This window comes from Phodopus roborovskii, unplaced genomic scaffold (assembly GCF_943737965.1).
Source record: "Phodopus roborovskii unplaced genomic scaffold, PHOROB, whole genome shotgun sequence".
Taxonomy (NCBI): Eukaryota; Metazoa; Chordata; class Mammalia; order Rodentia; family Cricetidae; genus Phodopus; species Phodopus roborovskii.
The window spans coordinates 41,776,977-41,804,902 of NW_026126517.1; the positions used below are offsets into that span (position 1 = coordinate 41,776,977).

The window sequence follows — 27,926 nt, forward strand, 5'->3', positions numbered from 1 at the left end:
GGAAGCGGGAGGCGCGCCCAGGGAGCTACGGGATTCGGAACTGGGAGGCGGCGGCCTCTGGCTGCTCAGTCGCGCGCCCCCTTTACCTGCTGCGCCCGCGGAGCCTCTGCTCTGCAGCCGCCCAGCCCACCCGCTCCCCGCCGCTTGCCTCCGCAGCGCCCGAACCGGGGCAAAGAGCCGTTTGGGCTGGAGAGAAAGGGACGCGGGGGTGGCCACGGCAGGTGAGGGGCAGGCCTTGGAAAGCCGGAGTGTGGGTGTGTGGTGCGTGTAGGGTTGTAGGTGGGTGTGTATCGAGCATGCGTGACTTGTAAGCGTAGTTCACGGGTGGGCCGGTCCTTGTGACTATGCACGTGATCCATATCCGTGTGTGTATGTGTCTGTGTCTCAGGGCCAGCCTCGGTTCATTGCGGATGGTTGGTGTGCCTGTGAGCCCACTGTTGTGTGGCTATGGCTGTAACTAGTGGGACTCAGGGAGACCCCTATTGGGGGGTGGGGGGTTGGTGCACAAAAGCCTTAATCGGACATCTTCATTTTCTTGTACCACCCAACTTGGGGCTGTGGGGCAGAAACTCAGGAGCATTTGATTTCAGTAAACTTTTAAGGACTGTGAGTAGAAGCTAGTTCTGGAGAGCCTGCCTTAGACCAGGTGTGAGGCTTGTTAAGGAGGCATTAGAAACATCGCAGGGCTAGTGTCTCATTTTTCTTTTCCCAGGGAGTAAGAAGTTAGGTGCTGATGCAGTTGCTTTGACTCTATCTGCAGTTGTGCAAGGATTCTACAGATTGGGAAGTCCTCTATTAGCAGTGTCTGGATTTTCAAAAGGCATTTACAACAGGGTCTTGAGAAGAGGGGGTCAGAAGATGTCATGCAGGCAGCTTCTCCTGTCATGGCATTTAGAGACAAGTGGATGGGTTCCTGGAGAAAGAGGGATGAATCTTCCCTGAAGAAATCACCCCAGAAAGATAGCTATTTAATACATATGGGTGTGGTGAGGAGGTGGAGATCTCAGTAAATAGCCCACTGTGGGGCTTTGGGTGTAGTTTAGTGGCAGAAGCTCATGCTTAGCGTTCCCAGGGCCATAGGTTCAATCCCTGGTACCAATAATCATAGTTGTGTCATCTAGAGGCTTTTAAGGTCTAATGCTTTTTCGTTGGTTGTAATAATCACAGATTATCCTTATATAAGCTCACTATAGATTGAGATAAAGGACCAGCCATATGTGACTGGCCATGCTCCCACAACCAGCAACATAAAATCCAGAAAGGACCAGGTGTCCTCAGCATCCTGGATGAGGGGTTTCCTTAATCATGATTAAAGCTTATCTCAGGCCCTTTCCTCACCAGCCTGGATAAGTGCTTCTGCTTTTGTAAAGAACTGAATCACAAAAAAAAAAATCATGTCTGTCCAAGCTCACCGCCCACACATTTTTTCATCCTGACCAGTTTGGTCACAATCTCAGCTAACTTTCTGGGCCATAGACAGAATGTTTCTCTTATGACTTGGAAAAGCATCCGGCCTAAGTGGATGAAAGAGAGCTAGAACAAACTTTCCTTTTCATACTGCTTCAGCTGCTTTCCTTTGCAGTTTTTTTTCCCCCTTCTTCATAGCCGTCAGCTGGTCACATGCAACATTTGGTATCTGTCTCGCCTTTCATTACTGCCAAACTAGCACAAGTGTTAGGATCAGTTGTCTTTACAGAAGTGTACTCACAGCTGGGCAAAATCTCTTACCCATCAAGATTAGTTATAACGTCGCAGGACTGAGGCCGTTGTGTGTTATACCAAAGGCTTTTAGTAAGGACTACCTTCTACCGGTTGCTGTGGGAAAGAAGTGAGTAACTCGGGGTCTTTGTGTGCCTGCCTATGTGTTTGTGCTGTGGTTTGGTTTGTGAATTGCAGCTGACTCCAAAACTATGAATAATTTTTATTGTAAGTGGGTTGATTCTAGACGTAAACTTTAACAAATTGATTGAATTTTTGGTTTCAGCTATCACTGTATAGCCCTGGCTGGTTTTGAACTCAGAATTCTGTCTTCCCCTTGAGTGATGGGGTTAAAGATGTGTGCTATCATCTGATGCCTTCACATATTTTTGATGTTCCCTCCTACAGAAATTGTTTCTAGAAAATGTCTCTAGTTGGTGTCCAAGTATAAAATATTCCAGAATTAACTGTATGTACCGCTAGTTGCTTTTATTTAAAAAGTAATAGCATAAGGGAGACAGAAGAGGTAAAGTGACTAAATTTATTACATAAATGTGTGAAACTATCAAATAATAAGAATTTCTAAAAATCATTAAAGTTGTATTATAAAAATATTTCAAATGGCTTAGATATTTTTAAACATGTTAATATTTAAGGTAAAATGGATTTTGTAAAGGATTGTGTTCTTTGTTTTAGTATTAATAACTGAATCTGCCCACTCTGATTTTAGCATAAGAGGTGGTGATTTACTTTGTGTTTTAAAACAACTTGCAATTTTATCCAGGGTTGGGGTGGCAGGTGGCAGAGGCAGGTGGATCTCTGTGAGTTAGAGGCCAGCCTGGTCTACAGAGTGAGTTCCAGGACAGTTGGAGCTACACAGTGGAACCCTTTTCTCAAAAAAAAAAAAAAAAATACATTTTCAATAACAGTCTCTTGAAACATTTCCTTTGAGATAAGAGACCATTATCCTGTTAGTTTAGTGATTCTCAAAGGCAGCAGTCCAGTGTTGTGTCTCCTAAGAAGGGTCAGAGAATGAGGAAGGATTCCATTGAGTTTAGAATCCTCTGCCCCTTGCCAGTCCAGAAAGCTTTTTCAATGTCAGCCTACACGTAAGTCCTGGACTGTCACCTCATCCCTGCTAGGGACTCTAGTTCTGCCCTCGAAGCAGGGGAATACCAGGAAAGGCACATATTTGAACCTTCCCAAGTGCTTCTCTTAGCCATAAGAATCTGCAACAGGGAACCTGTGTTTAGGTATGCAGTTCACAGCCTGATGGTAACAGGATTAGGAGGGTTCTTGGAGGGCCTGATTCCATCTCTTTAGGGCTCGTTTATCCTGTAGTCAGCAGATCAGGTGGGCTGAATGCCAAACCATTCTAGGCTCTGGGGAAGCAAAGATGAAGCCCACAGAGCTATCAAAACAAGGAGACACACCTTTTCCCTATTGCAAGCTACAGAATTTTTATATCTGTATCACAGGTATTTAACAGAGACTCTTTGTAGCTTCTCAGCCCTGGGTGGTGGGGGTGGGGTTGAATCCAGGGCTTTGTGCATGCCAGCCAAATGTTCTATCACATCCAGTTATATCTCAGCTGTGTACCTTTTAATATCAGTAAGAATGATATGTTCCCCCCCCCATCGGATATTAACTACATGTGAATTAAAGGTAGATTTGTGTGGCATATTGTCCATTATCAGGAAACAAACTTAACTAACACCATCTTTATCATGTCTGTCCTATAAACAAATGGGAAATTTATTAAAATGGATTGATTCTTAAGATGCTGTCAGAAGATGGTAGCCAGGCTGTAGTTTGCAATCTCCTAAGTAGAACAGGCAGGATGGAGTTACAAAAGAATATTCTGTATCCAATCTGGTTCCTCAATTCTGCAAGAGCAGAGTCCTCTTTTAGAGGTACCAAAGGGATTTACCCTTGTATCCTCTCAGTTTAAGTCTATACTTATGAGGTAAACAACCTGTATTGTTGGTGCAGCTAGAACCCGCCTCTGCATTGAGCTGAGATAATGAGAATTCTCGCTGTGAAACTGTCGTATGCTTTCATTTCAGGGTTCACCTCCAATTCTGCTCATCATGGGAGAGATCAAAGTCTCTCCAGATTATAATTGGTTTAGAAGTACAGTTCCCCTTAAAAAGGCAAGTATGCTTTTACTTCATTTCATAGTCACAAAAGCTGGTATTGGTGTGGTTTAGAAGCTATGCCTCAGTACTGTGTGAGAGTGAAGATTATTGCCAAACACTGTGACTGGTGTTACAGAGAGTAAAGTTCACTGGTTCCCTGTCACATGCAATCAGCTTTGGACACTGACTAGAGCAGAATCAAGTGTAATGATTTTGTGGTTTGCAATTCCTTTCACATACCCAACTTTGGATAATGTAGTGAAGTGCTCACAGCAATATCTTCATTTCTGTTTCCTTTCCTGAAACGTAAGCCTCTTAGAACTCTGTGCAGTGATGCTTTCGTGATTTCCTGTTGTTGTGACAAGATACCATGACCAAGGCAACTTAAAAAAGAAAGCATTTACTTGGGGCTTTCAGTTTTAGAGGGATAAATCTCTGACTCTCATGGCAGGCATGGTGCTGGAGCAGTAGCTAAAGTCTTACATCCTGATCAACAGGCTTGAGGCAAAGAAAGACCCACTGAGAATCCTTTGAAACCCACCCTCAGTGACACAGTGCCTCTTCCAAAGCCACACCTTTCCTAGTTGTCCTCATGATAAATTTGCTTGAAATTTCGTGGTGCTTTGGTTTTAAGTTGTCAGGCAGAGCCAAATGGTGGTGGCTCACGATTTTAATACCTATATTTGGGAGGCTGAGGCAGGTGGATCTCCCAGTTTGGGACCAGCCTGGTCTACAGAGAGAGTTCCAGGACAGGCAGGCTAAACAGAAAAATCCTGTCTCGAAAAACAAAACACGTTGTCAAGCAGATACTGTGTGTTCTGAAGAAGTTCTGATGAAACTGCCACTCAGAGAACTCAGAGGCAGTTGATGTTAAGCACCCGTAGGTGTTTATGGCTTATGTTCAGAATGCCTCTGTCACTTCATCCAACACGCTTGTTTCAGGAGAGGTGTGTGTGAGCTACTATTTCAGAACTTGATGTTTGTATTACTCTTCTTCCAAGTTAGATTCTTGAAACAAATCCCTAGAAGACTGAGGTCTGCTTGTCTTACATGATTTACAAGACTGGGGTTTGTTGTGTTGTGTGGGCTGAAAAGGTCATCAGTTTTGTTGTGTGGTTTTAAACCCCAATCACAGGGAAAAGATACCTAGGAATCGATGGCAAAACACAAAGGTCAAATCCATGCGCTGTATTGTCACCATCTGGGGAAAGCCAGACGGAAATTATTTGGAGTCCCTGGACTTTGCCTTGTCTTATTTGTCAGCTCTTGGTGACACCAGTGACCCTGGTTAGTCAGTCGACTGATACCCACAGAGGGATACCGTAGAGTCCACAGTCCTGCTAGCTAGGAGAATTCAGGAAAAATTATGAATATTGATTTTAATAATGATTGTTGGTGTGATGAAGTATAATAATAGCTAGCTGGCACTGGATACCTCCCTACTGTCTGCCAAGCTTTGGGCAAAGTTCTCGACTTGGCTTGTTTCATGTTCTTTCTTCCCTGTCAGGTTAAGAACACTAAATCACAAAGACCTCTGATAACCTCCTCCCTCCGTTCCTTTTTTTTAAAAAAAAAAAAGTCTTTCTCCACTTCCAACCTCCAGTGAGTGTTTGAAGCATTTCCTAAACAGTGACACAAACACACCCAGCCAGTCCTTCATCTGATGAAATCCTTTCCTCCCTCTCAGCCTTGCTCTAGATTGGATCCTGAAGCATCTGGGGTCTGCCTAGCCTCTTCCCAGAGCCTGGTTTTTAGTTCCTACTGGCCTGCCCTGATCAGTCTCTGACCCTGCTGACCTTAGCCAGTCCTCTGGTCCAGCACTCAAGAATGACTGCAAACTGCTCTCTTACATGCGCACACAGGCACAGGGAAAATACAGAGTGCCATGTAGAGTTTACTATTTAATGGTAAACAAAACAGACTTCCTCTTACAGGGTAGGCAGGTCAGTTAAAAACAGAAAAGGTGGCTCTTGAGAAGTTTATAAAGCACTCTGAAGAAAGAAAAGGAAACCAGAGTAGTTTATTGTGAGATGCCAATCTGTGGTCCTCACTACCCTCTCTGGTTATAACAGTAACCGTTATAAACCAGCACCTTCAAACTCCAGTTCGTAAGATTTTTATTTCTTCTCCGTTTTATCTTTTCCTGCAGATAATTGTAGATGATGATGACAGTAAGATCTGGTCGCTCTATGACGCTGGCCCCAGAAGCATCAGGTGCCCGCTCATCTTCCTCCCTCCTGTCAGTGGAACTGCAGATGTGTTTTTCCAGCAGATCTTGGCTCTCACTGGATGGGGTTACCGAGTTATAGCTGTGAGTATGACTGCTTCAGCATTGAAACTCAGGTTCCTGGGCCTTTGCCCTTCTGCTTCTCACTAACTATAATAATGGGAGCTTTTTATCTAAAGTAAGATTATAATTTCCTGTTTTATTTTCAATCATGCAGCTCTTTATTTTTCTTGTGATACATCAAACCTGTGGCTGAGAGAGCTCTGTACCACTAAACAAGTACGTCCTGTACTTGTTTCCTCCTTTAAAGTATCCTCAAGGTGTCATTGAAAAGGATTTTTGTTTCTGAGTATTTATTATGTATACAGTGTTTTGCCTACATGTGTGCCTACGCCATCAGAAGAGGGCATCAGAGCTCATAGATGGTTGTGAGCTACCATATAGTTTCTGGGAATTGAACTCAGGATCTCTGGAAGAGCAGCCATTGTTTTTAACCTCTGAGTCATCTCTCCAAACCCCCAAGTATTGTTAGGGCTTGATCTCGTTTCCCACTGATCCTTCTGAATTTTTTTCTCTAGACTGAGTGTTTGTGGGGAAGGTTCTTTACTTGTGACCGAGGTTGTGATGCCTGTGCCTTAGCATAGGTTGGTGAGGAAGAGCAGTGGCTTCTGGGACCTGCATTGTTGTGCCCGCCCCCCAGCTCCCTGTGGAGTGCTGCTGTTGTAATCCAGTTGGTCACTATCTGAGGGAGTAAGTGGTCAGCTCTCTTCTGGGGGGCAGGGTATTAGTTACTTTTGCATGTTGCTGGCACAGGTGGTTTGTTTTGGCTCACAGTCAAGGGTGCAGACCATCATGGTATGGTGGGATGTGAAGGCTGCAGGGGCTTGGGGCAGGTGGTTATGTTGCATCTGTAGTTAGCAGCAGAGAGAAAATATGGGTGCCCATCTTGCATTCTCCTTTTTACGTCAAGCCTATGATCCCAGTCCATGGAATGGTGCCACACACAGTCAGAGTGGTCTGCCCTCCTCAGCCAAGTCTAGATAATCCCTCACCACCATGCCCAGAGGCTGGTCTCCAAAGTGAGTCTAGATCCTCTAGAACTGATAGTCTGTATTAACCATCACTGACAGAATCTAGGGGTCCCATCAGACAAATCCAAGTCCTCTTTCTCCTGGCAGCCCTTCTCTGGAGAGAACAGTTGGTGCCAGCACTGCCCCCAGGCCTTTCCTGGCTTCATCTCTTTCACCATTCCTTGCATGGCATGAGTCTCTGCGGGTAATCTTCCTGTGTCCTGGGTGTTCAGTCATCCTTCACACACAGCACACACACACCAGGAGAGTGAACACCCCAGCCCTCCACAGCCATGGGTGGAGCCTGAGCTGCTCATTGGTTTGGGGGTACAGGTTGAGACAAGTTTTCTCTCTGTAGCCATGGCTGTCCTGGAACTCACTCTGTAGACCAGGCTGGCCTCAAACTCACAAGAGATCCGCCTGCCTGTGTTTTCTCAGTGCCAAAAACCAAGGTGTGAGCCAGCCTTGCAAAGGTTCTTTTTAAAATTACATTTGTCTGTTGAGAGAGAGACTTGCAAGAGTTACTTCTCTTCTTCTACCATGTGGATCCCCAGATCAGACTTGTGACTCATGTACCTGCTGAACCATTTCTCTAGCCCCCCCCACCCCACATGCCATTTATTTAGACAAAGCCCAGTAGTATCTTCAAAACAGTCAAGATTTGATAGTTAGCAGGTTGGCAGGATAACTCAATGGACAAAGCTCTGCTGCATAAGGCAAGCACCTTTACCTGCTGAGCCATCTTGCTGGCCTCTCTGTATTTTTAGATACAGTCTCCCACTGCACCTGGAACTCATGATTTAGCTACACTAACTGCCCAGCTAATTTTGGGGCTCTGCCTCTAAAGCCAACACTGGGGTTACAGACACTCAACCACCATACCAGCTTCCACGTGGGTGCTGAGAATCCAAACTCTGGACTTCATGCTTGTGCCCACACACTTTATTCACTGTGTTATGTCCCTAGCCCACTTTTGATTTTAAACAAATTTCTCATTGACAGCCATGAAGTAGTGTTAGTATTCACCTATTGTAGATTTTCTCTTCACCATATTTTGCTGCATAGTCCTATACACAAGCCTATGTTTGTAATGTCTGTCTCCTGAGATGTTAATGTAAATTTGCTGCTAACATACAGTTTATCTTTTTAAGATTTATTTTGAGAGAGAGACTGTGTGTGTGCATCTATGTGTCTGTGTATGTGTACATGTTCATGTCAGAGGAGTTGGGTTCCTGTAACTTGACTTACAGTTGTGAACTACCCAATGTGGATGTTGGAAACAAAACTTGGATCCTCTGAATGAACAGCAAGTGCTCTTAACCACTGAGCCATCTGTCTCCACCCTGTGGATGTTAATATAGTCTACTGATTTTAATATACTCTTTCAAATTTACTCAGCTTTACCCAGACTTAATTGTGTGTGTGTATGTGGGGGGGGGTTATTAAATTGTGTACAACTTGATTACCTATGTATGGAGTTTTGGTTTGGCTTGTTTGGTCTTGGGGATTAAACTCAGCCTGTGTGTGATGAGCACATAGCGTACCACTGTGTCATGCCCTCAGCGTAGTGTAAGACTTTCAAATTAAAGTCTTATAAATACATTCCCTTTTCTCTTAAGGTATCATTTGCATCCTAGTCTAGAATCCTTATCCACAAAGAGAATTTTAATAATAAAATATATCAGATCCAAAATTATCCTATAATTTACACAGCAGTATCTATCCCATTGATTTTATTTTAATGACAGTATAAATCTGAGGGCTTAAAGCAACAAAACAAGACTGTCGGTGGGTATTATGTACCTTTTAGATGAAGGGTTTGGAAACATAGCTTAGTCATAAGGGTACAAGCATCTGCGTGTGCACACATATACACACAGAAATTTTAAAAAGACAAGTCTCAGTCCCTAGAAATAAGTTGGTTGCTTATACTTTTGTCCTCATCATCACCAATACTAGCAGACAGACTTTAGGGTCAGCTGTCATACTTTTTCATTTTTGACATAGTGAAAATACAGGGAATCAGAAAAACTCATTGCAAACGATCATTTTATTGAACAGTTCCTTAAAGAAATGCTACTGGGCGGTGGGGAGGTGTTCTTGAGAAAGGGCTTTATTTACTGTTCTCCTGGGTCTGTAAACCTCGTGTTCTCAATTCAGAATGAACTTGGGTTTCTTTACCTCAAGGGATTCTGCAGTAGTTGCTCTTGACCCTCAGTCTGTTTGACAAGGAAACTGATGTGTATTGAAATTGTGTGTGAGCTGAAGAGATGGCTCAGTGGTTAAGAGCACTGGATGCTCTTTCAGAAGACTTGGGTTCGGTTCTTAGCACCAACATGGCAGCTCACAACCATCCATAACAGCAGCCCCAGGAGATCTGACCCCTCTTCTGGTCTCCATTGGCACCCACATGCATGTGGCTTACAAACACATAAAGATATGTCTTTAAAAAAAAAAATAAAACTTTGAAAGATGTTATTTTCACATACTTTGAAAAAGAAGCAAAGCTTGGGCAATAGGAAATGTTGCTATGTGATTCCTGAACTGTTCAAATAAGGAGTTGCATTTTGTTTTTAGCATAAATTTTCTATTTCCTCTGCCCCAGCCTATTGTGCCAGACTGTGTTGACTCCTCATGGGAGCCCTTACCTGTGAGGAGGAATGGACTGGGGGTGGGCTAGGTGGGAGTTGAGGGAGGCAGCTCACAACCATCCATAACAGCAGCCCCAGGAGATCTGACCCCTCTTCTGGTCTCCATTGGCACCCACATGCATGTGGCTTACAAACACATAAAGAGCTGTGGTTAGAATGTAAAATGAAATCAAACAATAAATATGGAAAAAAATTCTATTTCAGTTGCAGTATCCAGTTTATTGGGACCATCTTGAATTCTGTGATGGATTCAGAAAACTTTTAGACCACTTACAGTTGGATAAAGTGAGTACCCCAAACTAATAACATGTGATTGTACTGTACATCTTATAAAGGCTAAGGTTGTCTTTTAGTTTTTAATAATATCTTTATTGTGGTATAATTCATTTTTAAAGTAAACAGTCACATATTTAAAATTCTAAGTTATGGACTGGAGAGATGGCTCAAGGGTTAAGAGCACTGGCTGCTCTTCCAGAGGTCCTGAGTTCGATTCCCAGCAACACATGGTGTCTCACAGCCATCTATAATGAAATCTGGTGTCCTCTTCTGGCTTGCGGGCAGAACATGTGTATATATAATAAATAAACAAATCTTTTTAAAAAATTAAATTTCAAGGTATATTTGTAGCTGTCAACACTGTCAACTTTAGAGCCTTTTTATCATACACACACCACAAAGGAAGTTTATTGGGCTATGGAATGGTAAAGACACTTGCCACCAAGCCATCCCAGGGATCACATGGTAGATGTAGAGAGCTGCACTTGGCTTGCTGCCAGCTGTACATTGGGCATCGGTTGTGGGGTCCCTGTGACTACCAGGGCCAGCAGAATAACAGTCCAAGTGAGATAAGAAGGCAGTTAGGGTCATCGTGACTCAGTAGCCAGTGAGGAGTCTGACACTGGGCAGTTTATTTTAGGCATATTTAAGCACAGCACCATTTGAAAAAAAGTTTCCTGGTGATAATTAGCTCGTCCTGTGTGCACAGTAAAGCTTAAGGCAGACTACATCAAAGCTTTCATAAAGTACATGTGACATCTTCCATAAAGATGGGTTCTATAGATTGACTACATGAGGCATCATAAGGGTCTGGAGAGGATCTCATGTCTCTGTTGTACAGATAGCACAGAGGTTGTCAGGCTGTTAACCACCTCCCAGCCTTCTAGGCAGAACACATGTTATACATCTCTCCCTTTGAAGAGATAACCCTTTATGTTTAACATTCCTGGTTTCCCTAGTGCTTATCTTTGGGCACTAGGACCTCTGTGCCTCCCATATCCTCTGACCTCCACAAGCATGCCATGGCACATGTGTGCCTGTGTCCACACACACACACACACACACACACTTTTTTTGTTTGTTTTTTAAATGAGAGTAGAAAAGTTATTGTCAGTCATTCTCCATCTTTCCTCATAGCTATGCAACCTCTGTGACCTAAGTGCAATTATATGAGATGTGGCCCTTTGTAACTGGCTTCTTCTGCTTAGTGCAATGTATCTGAGGCTCTTTCCATTGGAACATGGGTCAGCACAGGTTGAGTACCCCTATCTTAAATGTTTGAGATGGTGTCTCAAAATTTGGAGTAGTCGAAACACTTTATCTGTTGAGTGTCCCTGATCTGAAGATCAAAATGCTATAAAATTTAAGATTTTATCAGAATTATGTCCTCAAAAAGGTTTTGGTTTCAGAACGTGTACTGGCTGGTTTTGTGTGCCAATGTGACGAGAGGAAGGAGCCTCAGCTGATGAAATGCCTCCATGAGATTCATCTATAAGTTATTTTGATGGGGGAGGGCCCAGTCTGTTGTAGGTGGGTCCACCCCTGGGCTGGTGGTTCTGCCTTCTGTAAGAAAGCAGGCTGAGCAAGCCATGTGAAGCAAGCCAGTGAGCAGCATCATCCATGGCCTCTGCAGCAGCTCCTGACTCCAGGTCCCTGCCCTGTTTCAGTTCCTGTCCTGACTTCCCTCAATGATGAATAGTGCTGTGGGAGTGTAAGCCAAATGAACTCTTTCCTCCCCACCATGCTTTTTGGTCATGGTGTTATGTTGCAGCAGTAGAAATCCTAGGAGAGAGCATTAGATGATTGTTTGTTTCATTTGAGACAGTTTCATGTAGCACAGGCTGACCTCAAGCCAGATCTTGAACTACAGGTTTCCACCTCTGCAACCCATGAGGCTGGGTCCTAGAAACCTGACTCGGGTGACAAGGGAATGAAGACAAGACAGGACAGACACAAGTGTAAAAAAGCTGGGATCGGGTGGGCCATGCGCTCTGATGGAGATGCACCAGCAAAAACTAAGTGAGTTTACTGTATACCACTGAACAAGGAGGCAGGTTTTGCTAATCTCAGTAGGAGGGAGAGGGGAGCAGTTTCGGGTTGCAGTCATCCAAGAGGAGGAAGCTGTGGTTGGTGTCTGTACAGTGTCTGTACACACTGATTTTAGGTGAAGGTTTGTTCATCAATACTTACATTTGGTTCAAGGGAAGGCTTTGCCTCCATACCCCACAACCATGTCCAGTTTATTGTTTCAAGGTTTTTGTTTGCTCACTTAAGACTGACTTGTATGCACAGATGCTTGTACTTGCAGAGGTCAGCAGAGAATGTTGGGTGGCCTCTGTCTCTCTCCACCTATTCCTCTGAGGCAGGGTCTGGGGCTACAGGTATGTGCAGAATACCAGCTGGAAACATGTCTGTTGGGATCAATACTCTTAACTGCTGAGTCATGTTTTTAACCTCCAGTGTTTTGTTTTTTAATGGGATACATAAATTTATTTAAATAAAATGTCTGTTGAATTTACTGCTGTAGGTATTTCAGCCTGCTAGGTAGTGGTGGCACATTCTGTGATTCACAAAAATTGAAGCAACTCAGTGCCTTATGTTTGTTTATAACTAGGTCCATTTGTTTGGAGCATCTTTGGGAGGATTTTTGGCTCAAAAATTTGCTGAATACACTCACAAGTCTCCAAGAGTCCACTCCCTCATCCTCTGCAATGCCTTCAGTGACACATCCATCTTCAACCAAACGTGGACTGCAAACAGGTAAGAATGTTTATTTTTAAATGTCAGCTTTGGAGGAATTTTGGTTCGGTGGCCATAGAAGGTGGACAAGAAGAGATTTCTGTGAATGCCACATTCAGCTCTTCCTTTACTCAGTTTGGGTTCAGCATGTAGTCATGAACTCTCACAGTATCATAGTGTTCGGCTCTCTATACTGACAGTTTCAAGTGGATTTTTCCATTTTTCTGTCATGCTCTGCTATAAATCTTCATACAGTTTGCTTTCCTTTCTGGGCTATTTCCCTGAGAGGTGATCATAAGTGGAAGGACGAGAATACTTAGTTCATGGTGGTGTGATTGTGACACTTCATGTCCCATTCTTCAGAAAAATTTCCACAGAATTATGTAGGAGCAACCGGTCGTTAGTGACACACATCTTTAGTCCCAGCACTCCAGAAGCAGAGGCAGGCAGATCTCTGTGAGTTTGAGGCCAGCCTGCTCTTCAGAGCTAGTTCCAGGACAGGTTACAGAGAAATTCTGTCTTGAAAAACCAAAACTAAAAAATAAAAAAAAAAAAAATTACATAGGCACTACCAGGTTCTCCTCAACAGTACTTTGATTTTAATGTTTTAATTTTACATGTATGAGTGCGAGCCGTGGTGAGCTGTGGCAATCTGGACACCTTGGGTGTGAGTCCTAACATTCATTGCTGTGTATGCCATGGCAGCTGGCCCCATGAGCTTCTGGGGACTCTAGGATGACAGGATGGTGCTCCTGCTTCTGGCTTTGTGTGGAATCTTTTTAGGGATCTCAACTCAGATCCTCACTGCTTTCATGGCAGACTCTTACTCCTTACCCCAGCCTGCTTTTAACTCCTTACCCCAGCCTGCTTTTAACATTTTACTTGATAGTCTCTAGTCTGAACACAAGTCTGTTTACCTTCCACTTGAAAAAGACCCAGTGAGTTAAGGACAAGTGTTGGGTAAAGGAGGAAGGATTTATTTGCTAAGTCAGCAAGACCCAGACAACCCGAAGGCGAGGGTCCTGAATGACAGACCACCTTAGTACATTTTTATCATGGGAACCTGGCAATGTGTTGATTAGAAGGAACTGTGTCCTCACAGGAGGTCCAGGCTTTTGCAGCCAAGGAGACCAGCGGTGCAGCTGTTCTTCCTACATGTTGGTATTCCACACAACCTTGTGGGACAAGGCCACTGACCCCAGGGGTTACTTAATGAGAAAAGGGAGGTGATTTCAAAATGGAATAGCTTAACTTGGAGGTAGAAATCCTGTTCAGGTGAACTTTTACTATAAACTTCCCAGCAAGTCTTGGGCATGTACTATGTACTAAGTGTCATCTTGACTTGGGGCTTTAACTGTAGGCCAGGTTAAAGGTGAAATGAGGCTTCCTTCCTCCTTTTTGAGGGACACACCCACCGTTCCTCTTTGGAATAAGCCCAGGACAGGGATGGATTTGCACCATTCCCAATCACTGTACCATGGCTTAGGAGCCTTCCTGTATAGTTTCTGGGTAAGGCCTCAGGAGAGATCTGATGTGTGGTAAATAAGAATCTGGGAAATGATAGGCTGATGGATGGATGTTTATTTGGGGAGAAATCACTTATACCAGAAACATGACTACCGCAGGTTCCCGTCCCAAGGATGCCTCTGTTGCTCTGTGTCTCCGACCAGGACGTAAGAGCGCAAGCTGGAATCTGGGACCCCAGACCTAGTCTCCCCAGGTCATGCCCGCACCTGTTCCCATACCCCAATGGATATGGTCAGTGCAACAAATGCAGGCAGGGGGATATCTCACTACAGAGATCATCTCTGTTATTCATATGCCTTACTCAGTAAATATCTAGTACATCCCATGCTAAAGGGAAATATTGAGCAGAAGTTTTCTAGAACTCAGCCATCTTGATGAGTAAGCTCTCTTCCCCAAGGCTGATATTCTTAGCCAAACACAGGAAGTTGTATCAGAGTGCAAGAGGATTTTACCTTCCTATGCTAGCATCAAGATGGAAAGGATAAGTGCTACCAGCGTATGTCCGGCCTCTACTGAGTGACACTTTGGGCATCTCACTGTCCTTGGTGGGACATGAGTCTGGTGCCAACACTGCCCCATAGTGGAGGATCCACAGTCTAGTCTAGGTCCAGGCCCTTTGGCAGATGGGTTCTTGAATTGGGCTGGTTCACTTTGCTGCATGCGCATGGTCTGCTTCTTGGTCCTCGGACGTTTGTAAGACCTGGTCACCAGGCAGAAATGGATGGTTATGGTTTGCAAAGACCTTCTAGAGGCAAACTTGGAAAAGGTTAATATTGCCCCAATGTTTTTCATGCCCAGTCACCCTGGTCCTTGACTAAGTCAACATATTTTCTACAGAGGGAGAGCTCTCAACTGGCTTACCATACAGTACAGTTTTACATTTATTATGGTGTATGTAGATACGCATATGCCACAGAGTGCTTTGGGAGGTTAAAGGGCAACTTTCAGAAGTCTGTTCTCTCCTGCCTTGTTGAGGCAGGCTGGCCCAGCAAGCTCTTGGGCACTTCTCCTGGCTCTGCTTCCCATCTCCCAGTGGGAGTGCTGGGATAACAGGTGGTTGCCACCATGTATGACTTTTTCATGGGTTCTGGAACAGAACTCAGATTTCACAGCAAACTGAGCCACTCCAGATACTATTTTTTCCAAGTTGGTTTCTTGACAGATTTTGCAATAGTTTTCTTATTGGTCTTTTTTCATTGCCTAGGGCTTCCTACAAGAGGATAATTTCCATTGCCTAGGGCTTCCTACAAGAGGATAATTTCCAAGTAATATATAGTATTTTAGACACTGTTTGGGTGACAGCTGGAGCGCACCAAGAGGGTCCATTGTTCTTTTAAGATTTTTATTTTTGAAAAGACTGTGTGCCCACATGTGAATGTAGGTAACTCATGGAGTCCAGAAGAGGACATCAGATCCCCTGGTGTTACAGGTACTTTAAGTTGCTCAACATGGATACTGGGAACCAAGCAAGGGATGCTTTTAATCTCTAACCCATTGCACTGGTTTTAAGGAACCAAATTCCAGGATACTTTTAAAATTCTTTGCCAATACAAGTCCAGTAGGCCTTTACCCACCTAGAAAATGTATCCACAAAACTTGGAGCATTGGAAAGACACTAATTTGCCACTCTTTGCTGGAGACAAAGTCTCACATGTAGCCCAGACTCGTCTCACTCTTCCTGCCTCTGCTCCCCTAGTGCTGAGAATGGTGTATAAAATGAGTCCCGTGTACATTTTCATCCCCGTTGGAAGACTCTTGTGCAGTAGGATAGTGTTAGTTTTTCTTGTCCTGCCAGGGCCCATAGCCACCTTCAGACCCATTATTAAACTGTTGGCCGATGGCTAGGGCTTCTTACTGGCTAGCTCTGTCTTAATTATTAACCCACTTCTATTAATCTAATATTTCCACCTGGTCCTATCTTACTGGAGAAGGGGCTGGACCTGTTACTCCTTCTCAGCTATGTGGTGTCTCTACCTTTCCCAGAATTCTCCTTGTCTCCTACTCCCACCTAGTTTCCTGCCTCTATGACCAAACAGTGTTTATTCATCAACCAATAAGAGAAACATATATACAGAAGGACATCCCCCATCCATAGGGATGCTGTGTCAGTCTCTGCAAGGGCTTCCTAGAGCAGAATCACCCCTGGAGCACTGCATTTCCATCCAGGGCCACTGGTTAAAAGTGAAATGCTGGGGGCTTGCTAATGCTCAGGTGCAGCAAGCATGAGCACCTGAGTTAAGGTCCCCAGCACCCATGTATAAGCAGGGCACATCCTCCCCTGCCTGTAACCCCAGTGCTAGATGGGGCAGGGATGGAGACAGAAGGATTGCTAGCCAGACAGCTCAGCCTTAAGTCAGTGAGCTCCAGCTTCAGTGAAACACTGTCTCAAGGGAGTAAGGCAAAGAGTGACAGACTTTTGTTTTTATCAGTATATGAAGGTTTATAGCTGTCACCAACTCCAGCAGCCTTCTTCACTGCTTTATGAGCCAGCTTTCTACTTACTAGATTATGCCTTCTGGTGGCCATAACAGACAATGGTCACCTAGGGATGCTGTGAGCAGCCACTAGTAACTGTAGGATTTTAGCAACCTGCTTTCCCTTGGCTAAACCTAGCACCCTCTGCAATACTTTTTGTCTTCTGGTTTCTCATAATACTTAATAATACAGCCCAGCAGTTGGCAAAGCCTGATCAGAGAGGCCCAGACAGCTGTATGTACTAGTTCAATAATCTCTACGCAGTTACACTTGGAGTGGGGGCATCAGAGATATCATTTGGGAGCAAAGTGGTACAACTCCCTGTGGAGGTAACTCATATCTCACACTGAGCCTGGCCAGTAGGATGGCTGGGTAGTTTCCATTCCTCATCTTTAATAAGGAAAGGATGTGGAGGGAACATGCATAAAGATTGTTCCAAGGGTTTGTTGCATGCCAGGCAAGCTCTCAGCCACTGAGCCACAGCCTCAGCCTTTGGGGTGTGTCCTTTCTAGACTCTAATGTCACGGTAGAATTAAGTGGTATATAACTGATATCCCAACACGAAGAAAACTATAAAAGAAAACTGTCAAAGAGGTTAGTCAGAGCTACATGCACAAGAGCCTGTCTCAAACAACAAAAACAAAAGCTCATACAGTGGTTTTACAGTAGACCCATAATTGACATTTCAAATTCTGCAAGGGAAGAAAACAAAAACAGCCATTTACCCCAGATTCAGTCAAGTGCTGTCTGGACTTGTTTATGGAAAATGTTTCCTTGCTTCTAGGACAGTGGTTCTCAACCTATAGGTCATAGCCCCACAGAGGAAACATTAGATATTTGCAATTAATAATAGCAAAATTACAGTTATGAAGTTGCAATGAAATAATTTTATGGTTGCGGGTCACAGCATTAGGAAGGCTGAGAACCCCTGCTCTAGGACAAAGAAGAGCATAAGTAGGTGAGTTATGTCTGTGGCTTAGCACAAGGCAGTTTGTAACATGCTTCTATGTTGACAAGGCTCTGCTGAGCAGGTTCTGCAGCTTAAATACAAATAGTTCTTGTTTCCAAGAGTAGTAGTTGTCTGCAGTGAAGGCTCTAGGGGTGCAGATTCAGGACAGTTCTGTTTCCCTTAGACCTTAGTACTCAGTTGAAGGTGGTTTTTTGAGTGCCAATATATTATGTGGAGTCTGGCAGGATTTTATTTGTATGAATATTAAAATTTTTCCTTTATTTATTCAGACAGATCTCACCCAGCATCTGCCAGCTTCACTTTCCCAAGTGCTGGTATTAAAGGCACGTGCCTGGTTAATAAGTCTTATAGTAATGGGCATCAACCACTCATAAAATGAATCAACCTTATTACAAGAGACTGACTAGGCTTTATCCCTTCTGAGCGGTGATTGTGATTAGGATCTTTGCCACTTTTGTTTTTTGAGACAGGGTTCGCTGTGGCTTTAGTTGTCCTGGAACTAGCTCTTGTAGACCTAGCTGGTCTCAAACTCACAGAGATCTGCCTGCCTTTGTTCCTTCTTTTAAGGCAATTCTTACTAGGGAAATAAACTGTCTTGCTATGAGCCCTGTCTGCCCTTCTCCCAGGGCGGTACCCATCCCAGGTGACTTGATGCTGAGTTGTCCTGGCAAAAAATGTTACTTGAGCATGTGAGGTACAGGTGGTCTTGTCCCTGAAGGGGACTCCAGCATCTGTACGAAACTACTTTGGGCTGAGAGTCCCAGGATGGCATTCCAAAGGTTACAAAAATGGGTTCTCTGCCTTTCCCAAGACTTTCATCAGGAGAGTGGCCTGTAAAATTAGTTGTTCTTGCCAACCGCGTATTTTGGTTCTGAACAAATTGTACTGGCTTCCCGCAGGAAATCAGTTCATTATCCTGTCAGGTTTACCCAGTGCTCCTATTGTAGGGCGGTTGGTATAGGGCAGTTGGTATAGTGTCTTTCTTTTCCCTTTACTATAACCTTCCATGTTAGAGGACTCTATTCCATCATTCCTCCTCCGCGAACTAAGGCTGTGGAGAACCTTTTCTAACGCAGTAGCAGCCAGGAGGCATATTGTGTCAGGCTCCCCTCCTCCTGCAGATGTTGTTTAACATTAAGGTTACATCAGCTCCCCCAGACCAGATTTGTACCAAAAGCTCCCTCAATATATTACAGGTTTCTTTTGGGGGGGGGTGGATGATCGTGAGTGTGTAAGTATGTGTGTGCCAGAAATTGACATCATATATTTTCCTCCATTTCTCATAGACACAGAATCTCTCACTGGAACTTCCAGAACTTTCTGAATAACTAGTCTAGCTAGCCAGCTTGCTCTGGGAATGCCTTGACCTCCCATGTGCGCCCAGCACTGGGGATCTGAACTCTGGTGTGCTTGCAGTGCAAGCACTTTACCCTTTGAGCCACCTCCCCAGCCCCGTTTTATGACAGGTTCTCATGCTTTCTAGGCTGGCTACATAGCAAGATGCTGTCTGGGCAAAAAAAAGCATAAAAGGCATCCTCAGCTTTAAGAGCTCAGAAGGTGGTGGGGTGGGAAGGTGCTTACGAGGTTAATTGGGACATTTCAGAGTGGTCCTTCCAAGAGGAAGCTCTGCTTTCAACACTGAGTCAGGAAGGAGATGGGCTGGACCTTTGGGAAGGAATCCTCAGCACAAGATCGATCACAGGAACTCCTGTTTATCTGCACAGTGACTCTCAGCATTTGAAATGCATGGGATTCCTGTCAGTTAAGAATCACATAAATTAGGTGGGCAAAATGGCTCAGCAGATGAAGATTTTTGCCACTTAGCCTTACAAACCTGAATTCAGCCCTGGAACCTACGTGGTGGGGAGGAGAGCTGACAAGTTCTCTTTTGACCTCACATGCACTATGGGTGCATACATACAATTAATGTAATATTGGGGTGGGGGCATTTGAGACAGTTTCTATGTTGTAGACCAGGCTGGCCTTGAACTCAGGGATCCACCTGCCTCTGCCTCCCAAGTGCTGGGATTGAAGGTGTATGCCACCATCACCTGGCCAGAAATATTTTTCCTAATGCTGAATTTTCCAAATAGCCACTAGACATGAGGCCAGTTAGAAGACAACAAGCTGTCATCAGATGCTTGCCTGTACTGTAGTATTTTGTAGTGTGGCTGAGTCCTGAGTTGAAGTGTCCCTCTTGGGGACTTTGAAGTATCCATAAGAGCTGGTTGTGGACTTTCTGAAGTGAGTCCAGCTTTCCTCTGGATTCCAGGCATCCTGCCATGATGCAGCTTCAGTGATGAAGATGATTCATTGTTTATGTGCAGACTTCGGTGTTGGTTACCAGCCTGTCTTCTTTTGCAGCTTTTGGCTGATGCCAGCATTTATGCTCAAGAAAATAGTTCTTGGGAACTTTTCCTCTGGCCCAGTGGACCCAATGATGGCAGATGCCATTGACTTCATGGTGGATAGGGTAAGGATCAAGATTCTGCTGAACACTTTGTACTGGGATTTTTTGTGCACAGGCGAAAGGAGGTCCCTGTGTCTCTGGCTATGTAGAGGAAGTCTTTGTTAATACTTCCAAACAGACCCCACTGCTGGGGAGGGCTTAGCTCCACCAATGTCTGCAGCAGCTTGGGAGACAGAGGTGGGCAGATTCCTGTGAGTGAGTTCAGGACAGCCAGGGTTACAGAGTGAGACCCTATTATTTGTAATGTAGAGAGTAATAGTAAAATACTATAGCATCTTTTAAAATTAGAAGATTTCTTAAAGGTTTACTGTAAACATTAAAGAAATAGATCATTTTAACCTGGTACAACATACCTGTTGTGTACACACAATGGGATGGTGCCCATTCATATGTAGTACATGGTTTATTACATTATTAAAGAACTGGAGAGATGGCTCAGTGGTTAAGAGCACTGACTGTTCTTCCAGAGGTCCTGAGTTCAATTCCCAGCAACCACATGGTGGCTCAAAACTATTTATAATGAGATCTGTGCCCTCTTCTGACCTGCCTGCAGGCAGAACACTGTATTACATAATAATAAATACATAAACCTTAAGCCAGGCATTGGTGGCACATGCCTTTAGTTCAGCACTCGGGAGGCAGGCAGATCTGAGTTCGAGGCCAGCCTGGTCTAAAGAGCTAGTTCCAGGACAGGCTCCAAAGTAATACAGAGAAACCCCATCTCAAAAAACCAATAAAAATAAAATTTAAGAGCCAGGCAGTGGTGGCACACACTTTTAATCCCAGCACTTGGATCTCTGAGTTCAAAGCCACCCTGGTCTACAGAGATTTCTAGGACTACACTGAAACCCTGTCTAAAAAACAATAAAATTAGATTTCAGGGGCTAGGAAGATGGCTCAATGGTTAAGAGCACTTTCTGCTCTTGTAGAAGTGAATTTGGTTCCCAGCACCCACCTTCGGTGCTAACTCCAGCTGTAGGAAGATCCAGTACCTCTGGTTGCTGAGGCCACCTGCACTCATGCGCACATGTTGTCTGTGTCATACATTAAAAAAAAAAAAAAAAACAAATCTTAACAAAAATTGTAGGCTGGAGAGATGGTTAAGAGCATGTACTGCTCTCCCAGCACCCACGTCAGGGAGCACAGAGCCACCTGAAACTCTAGCTCCACAGGACCCAGCACTCTGCTGCCTGCACAGGCACCTGCACACATGCAGTTTAAACAAACAAACAAAAAACAAAAAAACTATTTAAAAATTCTTCAGCCCGGCTCTGGTAATTGGGCCTTTGATCTTAGCACTTGGGAGGCTGAGGAAGAACAGTCTCCATCTTAAGGCCAACCTAGATAATACAGCAAGAAGACTGTGCAAAAACAAAAGCTCCCGGGACCTCACACTGGACAATGCATTTGCCATTCTAGGGCGTCTGAGAACCTAGTTCCTTTGGGGCAGAGAGATGTTGTGTCACTTTTTTTCTTGTAGGCAGGGTTTCTGTGTAGTTTCTCCTTCCCGAGTGCTAGGAGTAAAGGCGTGCACCAACCACCACTGCCAGCTGAGCTTTGTTGTTCTTTGAGAGGAGGTATCTTGTGGCCTCAGACTTCACCTCCAGGGTGCTGGGGCGCACGGGTGTGCTGCCATGCCCGGCTAGAATCTTTCTCACTTGACCTCCTTCCTGTACCACTCAGGTCAAGCTGACACAGGAGTCTGCAAGCTGGTGTCTCAGAACCAAGGTTCAGGAGATCCTCACATGCTTATTTGCCACTTTTGAGGTACACAGCTTAGTGGGCTGTGCCCATAGGTACCTGAGTTAAGCAGGTGGTACAGGTTTGAAGCTAAAGGAAAACCACATTCCAGTTGTAGAGCCTGGCATGGGTGCCACAATAGAAAGAGGTCACTGCCCTAAAGTCCCAGACCAGTGTCCAGATGCATTTTCTCATTGGTGGCTTTTCCACCATACACATTCTAACTTATATAAGCACAGGTGACATCTGTGGACCTCCTGTAACATACAAACAAAATTATTTCAACTGTTACCTGTATTTCTTCCTACAGCTGGAGAGTTTGGGTCAAAGTGAACTGGCTTCAAGACTAACTCTCAATTGCCAGAATTCATATGTGGAACCTCATAAAATTCGGGACATCCCTGTAACCATCATGGATGTAAGTTCCTTTTGAAGATGCTTGCCATTTAAAATGTATATGCCAAGATGTAATTATTTTATGACATTAACTATGCTTCTTTCTGCAAACATACCTTGGTGTTCTCAATTCCCAAGTGATCTACTGCTCATTCTGAGTTTTTCCTCCTAAGAGTGACACCATTGTGCTCGGTGTGCTGGTGAATGCCTGTGACCCCAGCACTGGAGACAGAGGAGGAAAAATACTCAGGTTGGAGACAACCTGGTTTATATGGCAAGCTCTAGACCAGCCAAAGATAAGTAGGGAGACGGTCTCAACTCTCTCCCCACCAAAAGTAAAGGAAGTATAGACTAGAGAGCTAGCTCAGCAGTTAAGACCATTGACTGCTCTTGCAGAGGACCCAGGTTTGTTTTCAGAACCTACATGGTGACTCGCAAACATCTGTAACTCTAGTTCCATGGGATCTGACGCCCTCTTCTGGCTTCAGGCATCAGGCATGCATGTGGTGTAGATAGTCATAAAAACACAAAGACAGTTTTCAATAAGCCTAGTAGTAGTCTTTACCCATTTGGGAGGGTTGTTTTTAGGGTGTGGGACCAGCCGTGTGCTAGGCAAGCACTCAGCCATACTCCTCAAGCCCTTGGATTGGTGTATTTTTATTTGCTCATCAACAGATACTGTATTTTAAACATCTGGTGGCAAAGAGGTTTGCCTCACAAGAGTAGAGAATTCCTATAAGGTAGGCCTGGCAAGATGGCTCCACCAACTAAAGACTGCCTACTTTGAGGCCTGAGAGCCTGAGTTTGAGCCCAGAACTCTTTGATAGATGGTAGCTCCCCGTGCTCTGTCCTGGCTGGTGATCAACCGTCTACTTTGTTTCTGTGAATTTGCTTGCTCTAGGTACAGGTGTAGACTCTTCCCCTTAGCACAGTGCTTTTAAGGTTGATGGTAGCAGGACTGGAAACGTGACTCAGTGGCTAAGCACTTGTTCTTCTAGTTCCCAGCACCTACACCTGGTGGTTCACAGCTGCCTGTAACTCCAGCTCCTGGGGAATCTGAAACCCTCTCCTGGCTTCTGAAGACACTGATTTCTTGTGCTTATAACTATCAGAGATTCACACATGTACATATTAGAGATTGGTCAGTGGTTAAGAGCAGCAGGTACTCTTGAGGAGGACCTGGGTTGCATTCTTAACTACAGTTCAGAGGAGCTGATACCCTCTTTTTGCCTTGCAATGCATGTGGTGTACAGATATACATGTAGGTAAAAAAAATTAATAAACCTATACACATCAAAATTAAAATTTAAAAGAGATTTACTGACCCCATAATGTATCTGAATATCATTCCTTTAAGACTGAATGACACTCTGTTACATAAACATTGCATCTTTCAGTGGACATCCTGGTTCTTTGTGATGTTTGGGTATAAAAGGATCTGAGTCCTTGCCTTTACATCTTGTGATTTGGGGCTGCAGAGAGCTCATTGGTTAAGAGCACTTACTGTTCTGGCGGAGAACCCAGGTTTTGTTCCAGCACCTACATGGTTGCTCACAGCCATCTTGCCCTCTTCTGGCCTCCTTGGGTTCTCACACGCATAGTGGCACACATATAATTCTACTTTAAACTGATAATGTCTTCTGATGTCTGTATCCTTTTACATTTATCCCCAGTAGTACATAAGGATTCTGGTTTGTTTAACATTCTGGTTGTGAGCCTAGCCTTTAATGGCCAGAACCATCTCTCTCCAGCCCCAGAGCCTGAATTTAAAAAAAAAAAAAAATCCAGGCATCGTGGCACATGCCTGTAGTATCAGCACTGGGGAGGTGCAAACATGTAGGTTCCCGTTTGCTGAACCACCAGTCTAGCCTGCTTAGTGAGTTCCAGGCCATTGAGAGACCCCCGTCTTAAACAGGCTCTTGAGAATGGCACTTGAGGCTGACCTCTGGCCTCCACGTACACACACTTATGCACATGTATACACACACACACACACACACACGTATTAAGAGCATCTGAAAGACATCCAAAACCGCATGTGCTCAGCTGCCAGAGCCGCTTCTCCCAGAAAGTCTGAACTTCCGCCAGAGCCGCTTCTCCCAGAAAGTCTGAACTTCCTGCTTTAGTCTCTAATTTGTAAAGAAGATTAATTTAGCCAGGTGGTGGTGACACATGCCTTTAATCCCAGCACTCGGGAGGTAGAAGCAGGTGGATCTGAGTTCAGGACAGCCTGGACTACAGAGCAAGTTCCAGGACAGCCAGAGCTACATAGGGAAAACCCTATCTCAAAAAAAAAACAAAACAACAAAATTATGTATATGGGTGTTTTGCCTGCATGTATGTAAGTACATTATGTTCATGCAGTGCCCATGGGCCAGAAGTGTTGTTGTATCCCCTGGAACTAGAATTACACTACTTGTGAGCTGCCATGTGGATGCTTGGAACCTAACCAGGGTCCTCTGGAAGAGCAGCCAGTGCTCTTAACCTCTGAGCCATCTGTCCAGTCCCGAGATTTCATCTTTTTTGAAATTAGCATTTCCAGCGACTACTCACTGTTAATATTGTTAGCTACAGGTGATAGATGCAAGAGACATTTGACAGCAAAATCTTTAGCTTCAGTCTTACATTGGAATTAGAATTTTCTTCTGGTGTGGGGATGGAGCCTTGCACACACTACACAGGCATTCTCCCTCACAGCTACATTCCCACCTGTTGGGTTGAAGTTGGATGTGACCAGGAACACCACCAGTGGGTGGGCCCCGGCTGCTCTAGCACTCAAGATCATGAGGGGGCTACTTTTGTCCTGTACTGAGAATACCATGAGGTTTCAGTCTGATGTGTTTTCAAAGGTGTTTGACCAGAGTGCACTGTCAACGGAAGCCAAGGAAGAAATGTACAAACTGTACCCTAATGCCCGGAGAGCTCACCTTAAGACAGGAGGCAATTTCCCCTATCTGTGCAGGAGTGCAGAGGTCAATCTTTATGTGCAGGTAAGTTCAGCCTGGAGTCCAGATCACCTGAGCTTCAGAGAGTCCCAGGCGACTCTCCCTCGACAGCCCTTTCTGGATGAGTAGCCTGCATCCCACACTGGTGGCAGCTCTTGGTATGGTGTGACCTGGAGACAGGGAATTCAGCCACAGCAAGATATCTAAATGGGAACAGTCTAAGTCTCAGAAAATGACTTGATCTGATTATGCATTAATAGCAACTTCATTCTCTCGAGATAACTAGAATGGGGTGATAAGTGACTGCCTTGACGATTGGGCAAGAATCATCAGGCACCTTCCACAGCGAGTCCTGTCTTTAATGCTCTCACGTACCCGTGGAAGTGGGTCCTAAGGAAGTGATCCTAACATAGGAAACATTGATGCCCAGGGATGCTCATCATGCCATTATCCTCAGTAGCAGAAGGCTGGAAGGCCCTCACACCACTGTGGAAGGCAGGACAAACATCCATTGTTGGAGTAGCATGTTTAAGATGCGTGTGACAGGCTGGAGACTTGCTCTTGCACAGGCTCTGAGTTTGATTCCCAACACCCACACTGTAGCTCACAACCATCTATACCTCTAGTTCCAAGAGATTCAACACCCTGTTTGACCTTCACAGGCATCAGATATATACGGTATATAAACACACATGTGAGCAAACACTCATAAAAGCCCTTGATGTGCGAGTGTGAGGACTCTAGTTCAGATCCCCAGAATTCACAAGTGCCTGGTGGGTATGGTTGCCTGCCTGAACTTCAAGCCTGGGAAGGTAGCATCTGGGGATTCCCCAAAGCAAGCTGGCTATCAAGACTAATATCAGGATGCTGGAAAAAATGGTTCAGTGGTTAAGAGCACTGACTGCTCTTCCAGAGGTCCCATGTGGCAGCTCACAATTGAAACTCCAGGTCCAGGGGATCCAGTACCCTCTTCTGGCCTCCAAGAGCACTGCATGAATGTGATACATAGACATGCAGGCAGGTAAATCACCTGTAACCTTCAAAAGACTGGCCATGTTAGAGAGCTCTGGATTTGATTGAGATTGCCTTCCTCAGTGAGTAAGATGGAGAGTGAACCTTGATTCTCTACACACACAAGCCCACACATGTGCCCACAAAATCAAAGTGTGTATATACACTAAACATAAAGGCCATGGGGGATGAGGAAGTCTATGGAAACTTGGCAAGAATGTGGAGCTTTAAAAAAACAAAACAATTTGAGATCCAAGATCCCACCAGTTCTTTGGTCAGATACAGTGGTACAGAATTGTAACCTTAGCACTTTGAGGCTGACACAAGATTGCTGAGTTCAAGGCAGATCTGAGCTACATAGCGAGACCCATGCTCCTGCTGTCTGCCGGCTTTTCTCTAGTTTCTCTACAGTAGTGTGTAATTTTAGGAAATTTTTATATTCTCCCATCGTGCTCCTTAGTAACATCCTACACCTTCTGTTCTGTGATACAATCACTGAAAAATGAAGGTGTCAGGCTTGGGGAGATGATGGTTCAGATGGTTCGTTTGATAAAAGTTTATAGAAGTGGGGTGGGGTGGGGTGGGGTGGGGTGGCACAGCACTAGGAGGCACAGAAGGCGGCCCTGGGGTTTGCTGGCCAGCCGGCCAGCCAGCCAGCCTAGCCTACTTTTAAACGTGCCGCCTTTGAGGACTATCTCAGAAAACAAGGTCGAGAGAGGGCGGGCCAGTGAGACTACTGGCCGGCAAGCCTGTCAGCCTGAGTTCTGTGCCAGGAAACTACATGGAGGAGGAGACAGCCAACTCCCACAGTTGTCTCACCTCCCCATGTATACAAAGTAAGTAAACTGATTTCTTTAAAGAGTCCTGGAGTGACAGTGATGTTGAGCACATGCACTCACAAAGATTCAGGACTGGAGATGGGGTATCTCAATACCCTTCAATATCAGCTCTAGTAACCAAAGTAATTCTGCACTTTTCCAGATACATTTGCTGCAGTTCCATGGAACCAAATACGCCGCCATTGACCCGTCAGTGGTCAGTGCAGAGGAGCTAGAGGTGCAGAAAGGCCGCCTCGGCCTCAGCCAGGAGGAGCCGTAGACGGAGCTCTCCACACGCCCAGCAGCGTGGTCTTCTACAATCAGTTCAGGTGCACAGTCACACTGGTCCTCACTGTTTCAGAAGTGGGACTGATGGTCAAGACATGCATCAGCTCTTGTAGGCCAGTGTGGCTGTCCCCTCTCCAGGACTGTTTGTTTGGGTTTTTTTAAACTTTTGAATTTGAAGAACTTTTAAAGACTCCAACTTTAAGAATTAGAATTGTGGAAATTTTGCTACCAAGAGCCTTCTCCCCCCACTCCCGTTGTGTTCCTTTGGAAGGCTTGGGATCACATGGCGTTTTCTTTTTCCTGTCTTCTTCCTACGTTCCTCACTGTAAATGCTGCACCCCCAGACTGGAAGAGGAACCCACTTATTTTCATACCACTCCCCTGCAAATCTGCTGCTTCAGTTTCCAGTTGAGCACACCATTTTGAGTATTAGATGTTGTATTTCTGGACATTACAGTCATTTGGAATAAAAACTGGATCTCAGTGA

General features: G+C 44.7%; 1 protein-coding gene across 1 annotated transcript; it reads left to right on the forward strand.

Moving 5' to 3' along the window:
* Positions 1-27,926, forward strand: Spg21 (SPG21 abhydrolase domain containing, maspardin). Its single transcript, XM_051197785.1, has 9 exons — positions 1-221; positions 3,765-3,851; positions 5,986-6,147; positions 9,989-10,069; positions 12,675-12,820; positions 20,136-20,244; positions 22,292-22,399; positions 25,227-25,367; positions 27,315-27,926. Exons 2-9 carry the CDS (start codon positions 3,789-3,791, stop codon positions 27,429-27,431), a joined length of 927 nt encoding a protein of 308 aa, XP_051053742.1. The 5' UTR covers positions 1-221; positions 3,765-3,788; the 3' UTR covers positions 27,432-27,926.

What these genes read in the sequence shown, in the direction of transcription:
- Spg21 (XM_051197785.1), top strand. Translation starts at nt 3,789, where the DNA reads ATGGGAGAGATCAAAGTCTCTCCAGATTATAATTGGTTTAGAAGTACA. An exon ending in TCCCTGTAACCATCATGGAT is followed by an intron (nt 22,400 to 25,226) that starts GTAAGTTCCTTT and finishes GTGTTTTCAAAG; the next exon opens with GTGTTTGACCAGAGTGCACT. An exon ending in AGGTCAATCTTTATGTGCAG is followed by an intron (nt 25,368 to 27,314) that starts GTAAGTTCAGCC and finishes GCACTTTTCCAG; the next exon opens with ATACATTTGCTGCAGTTCCA.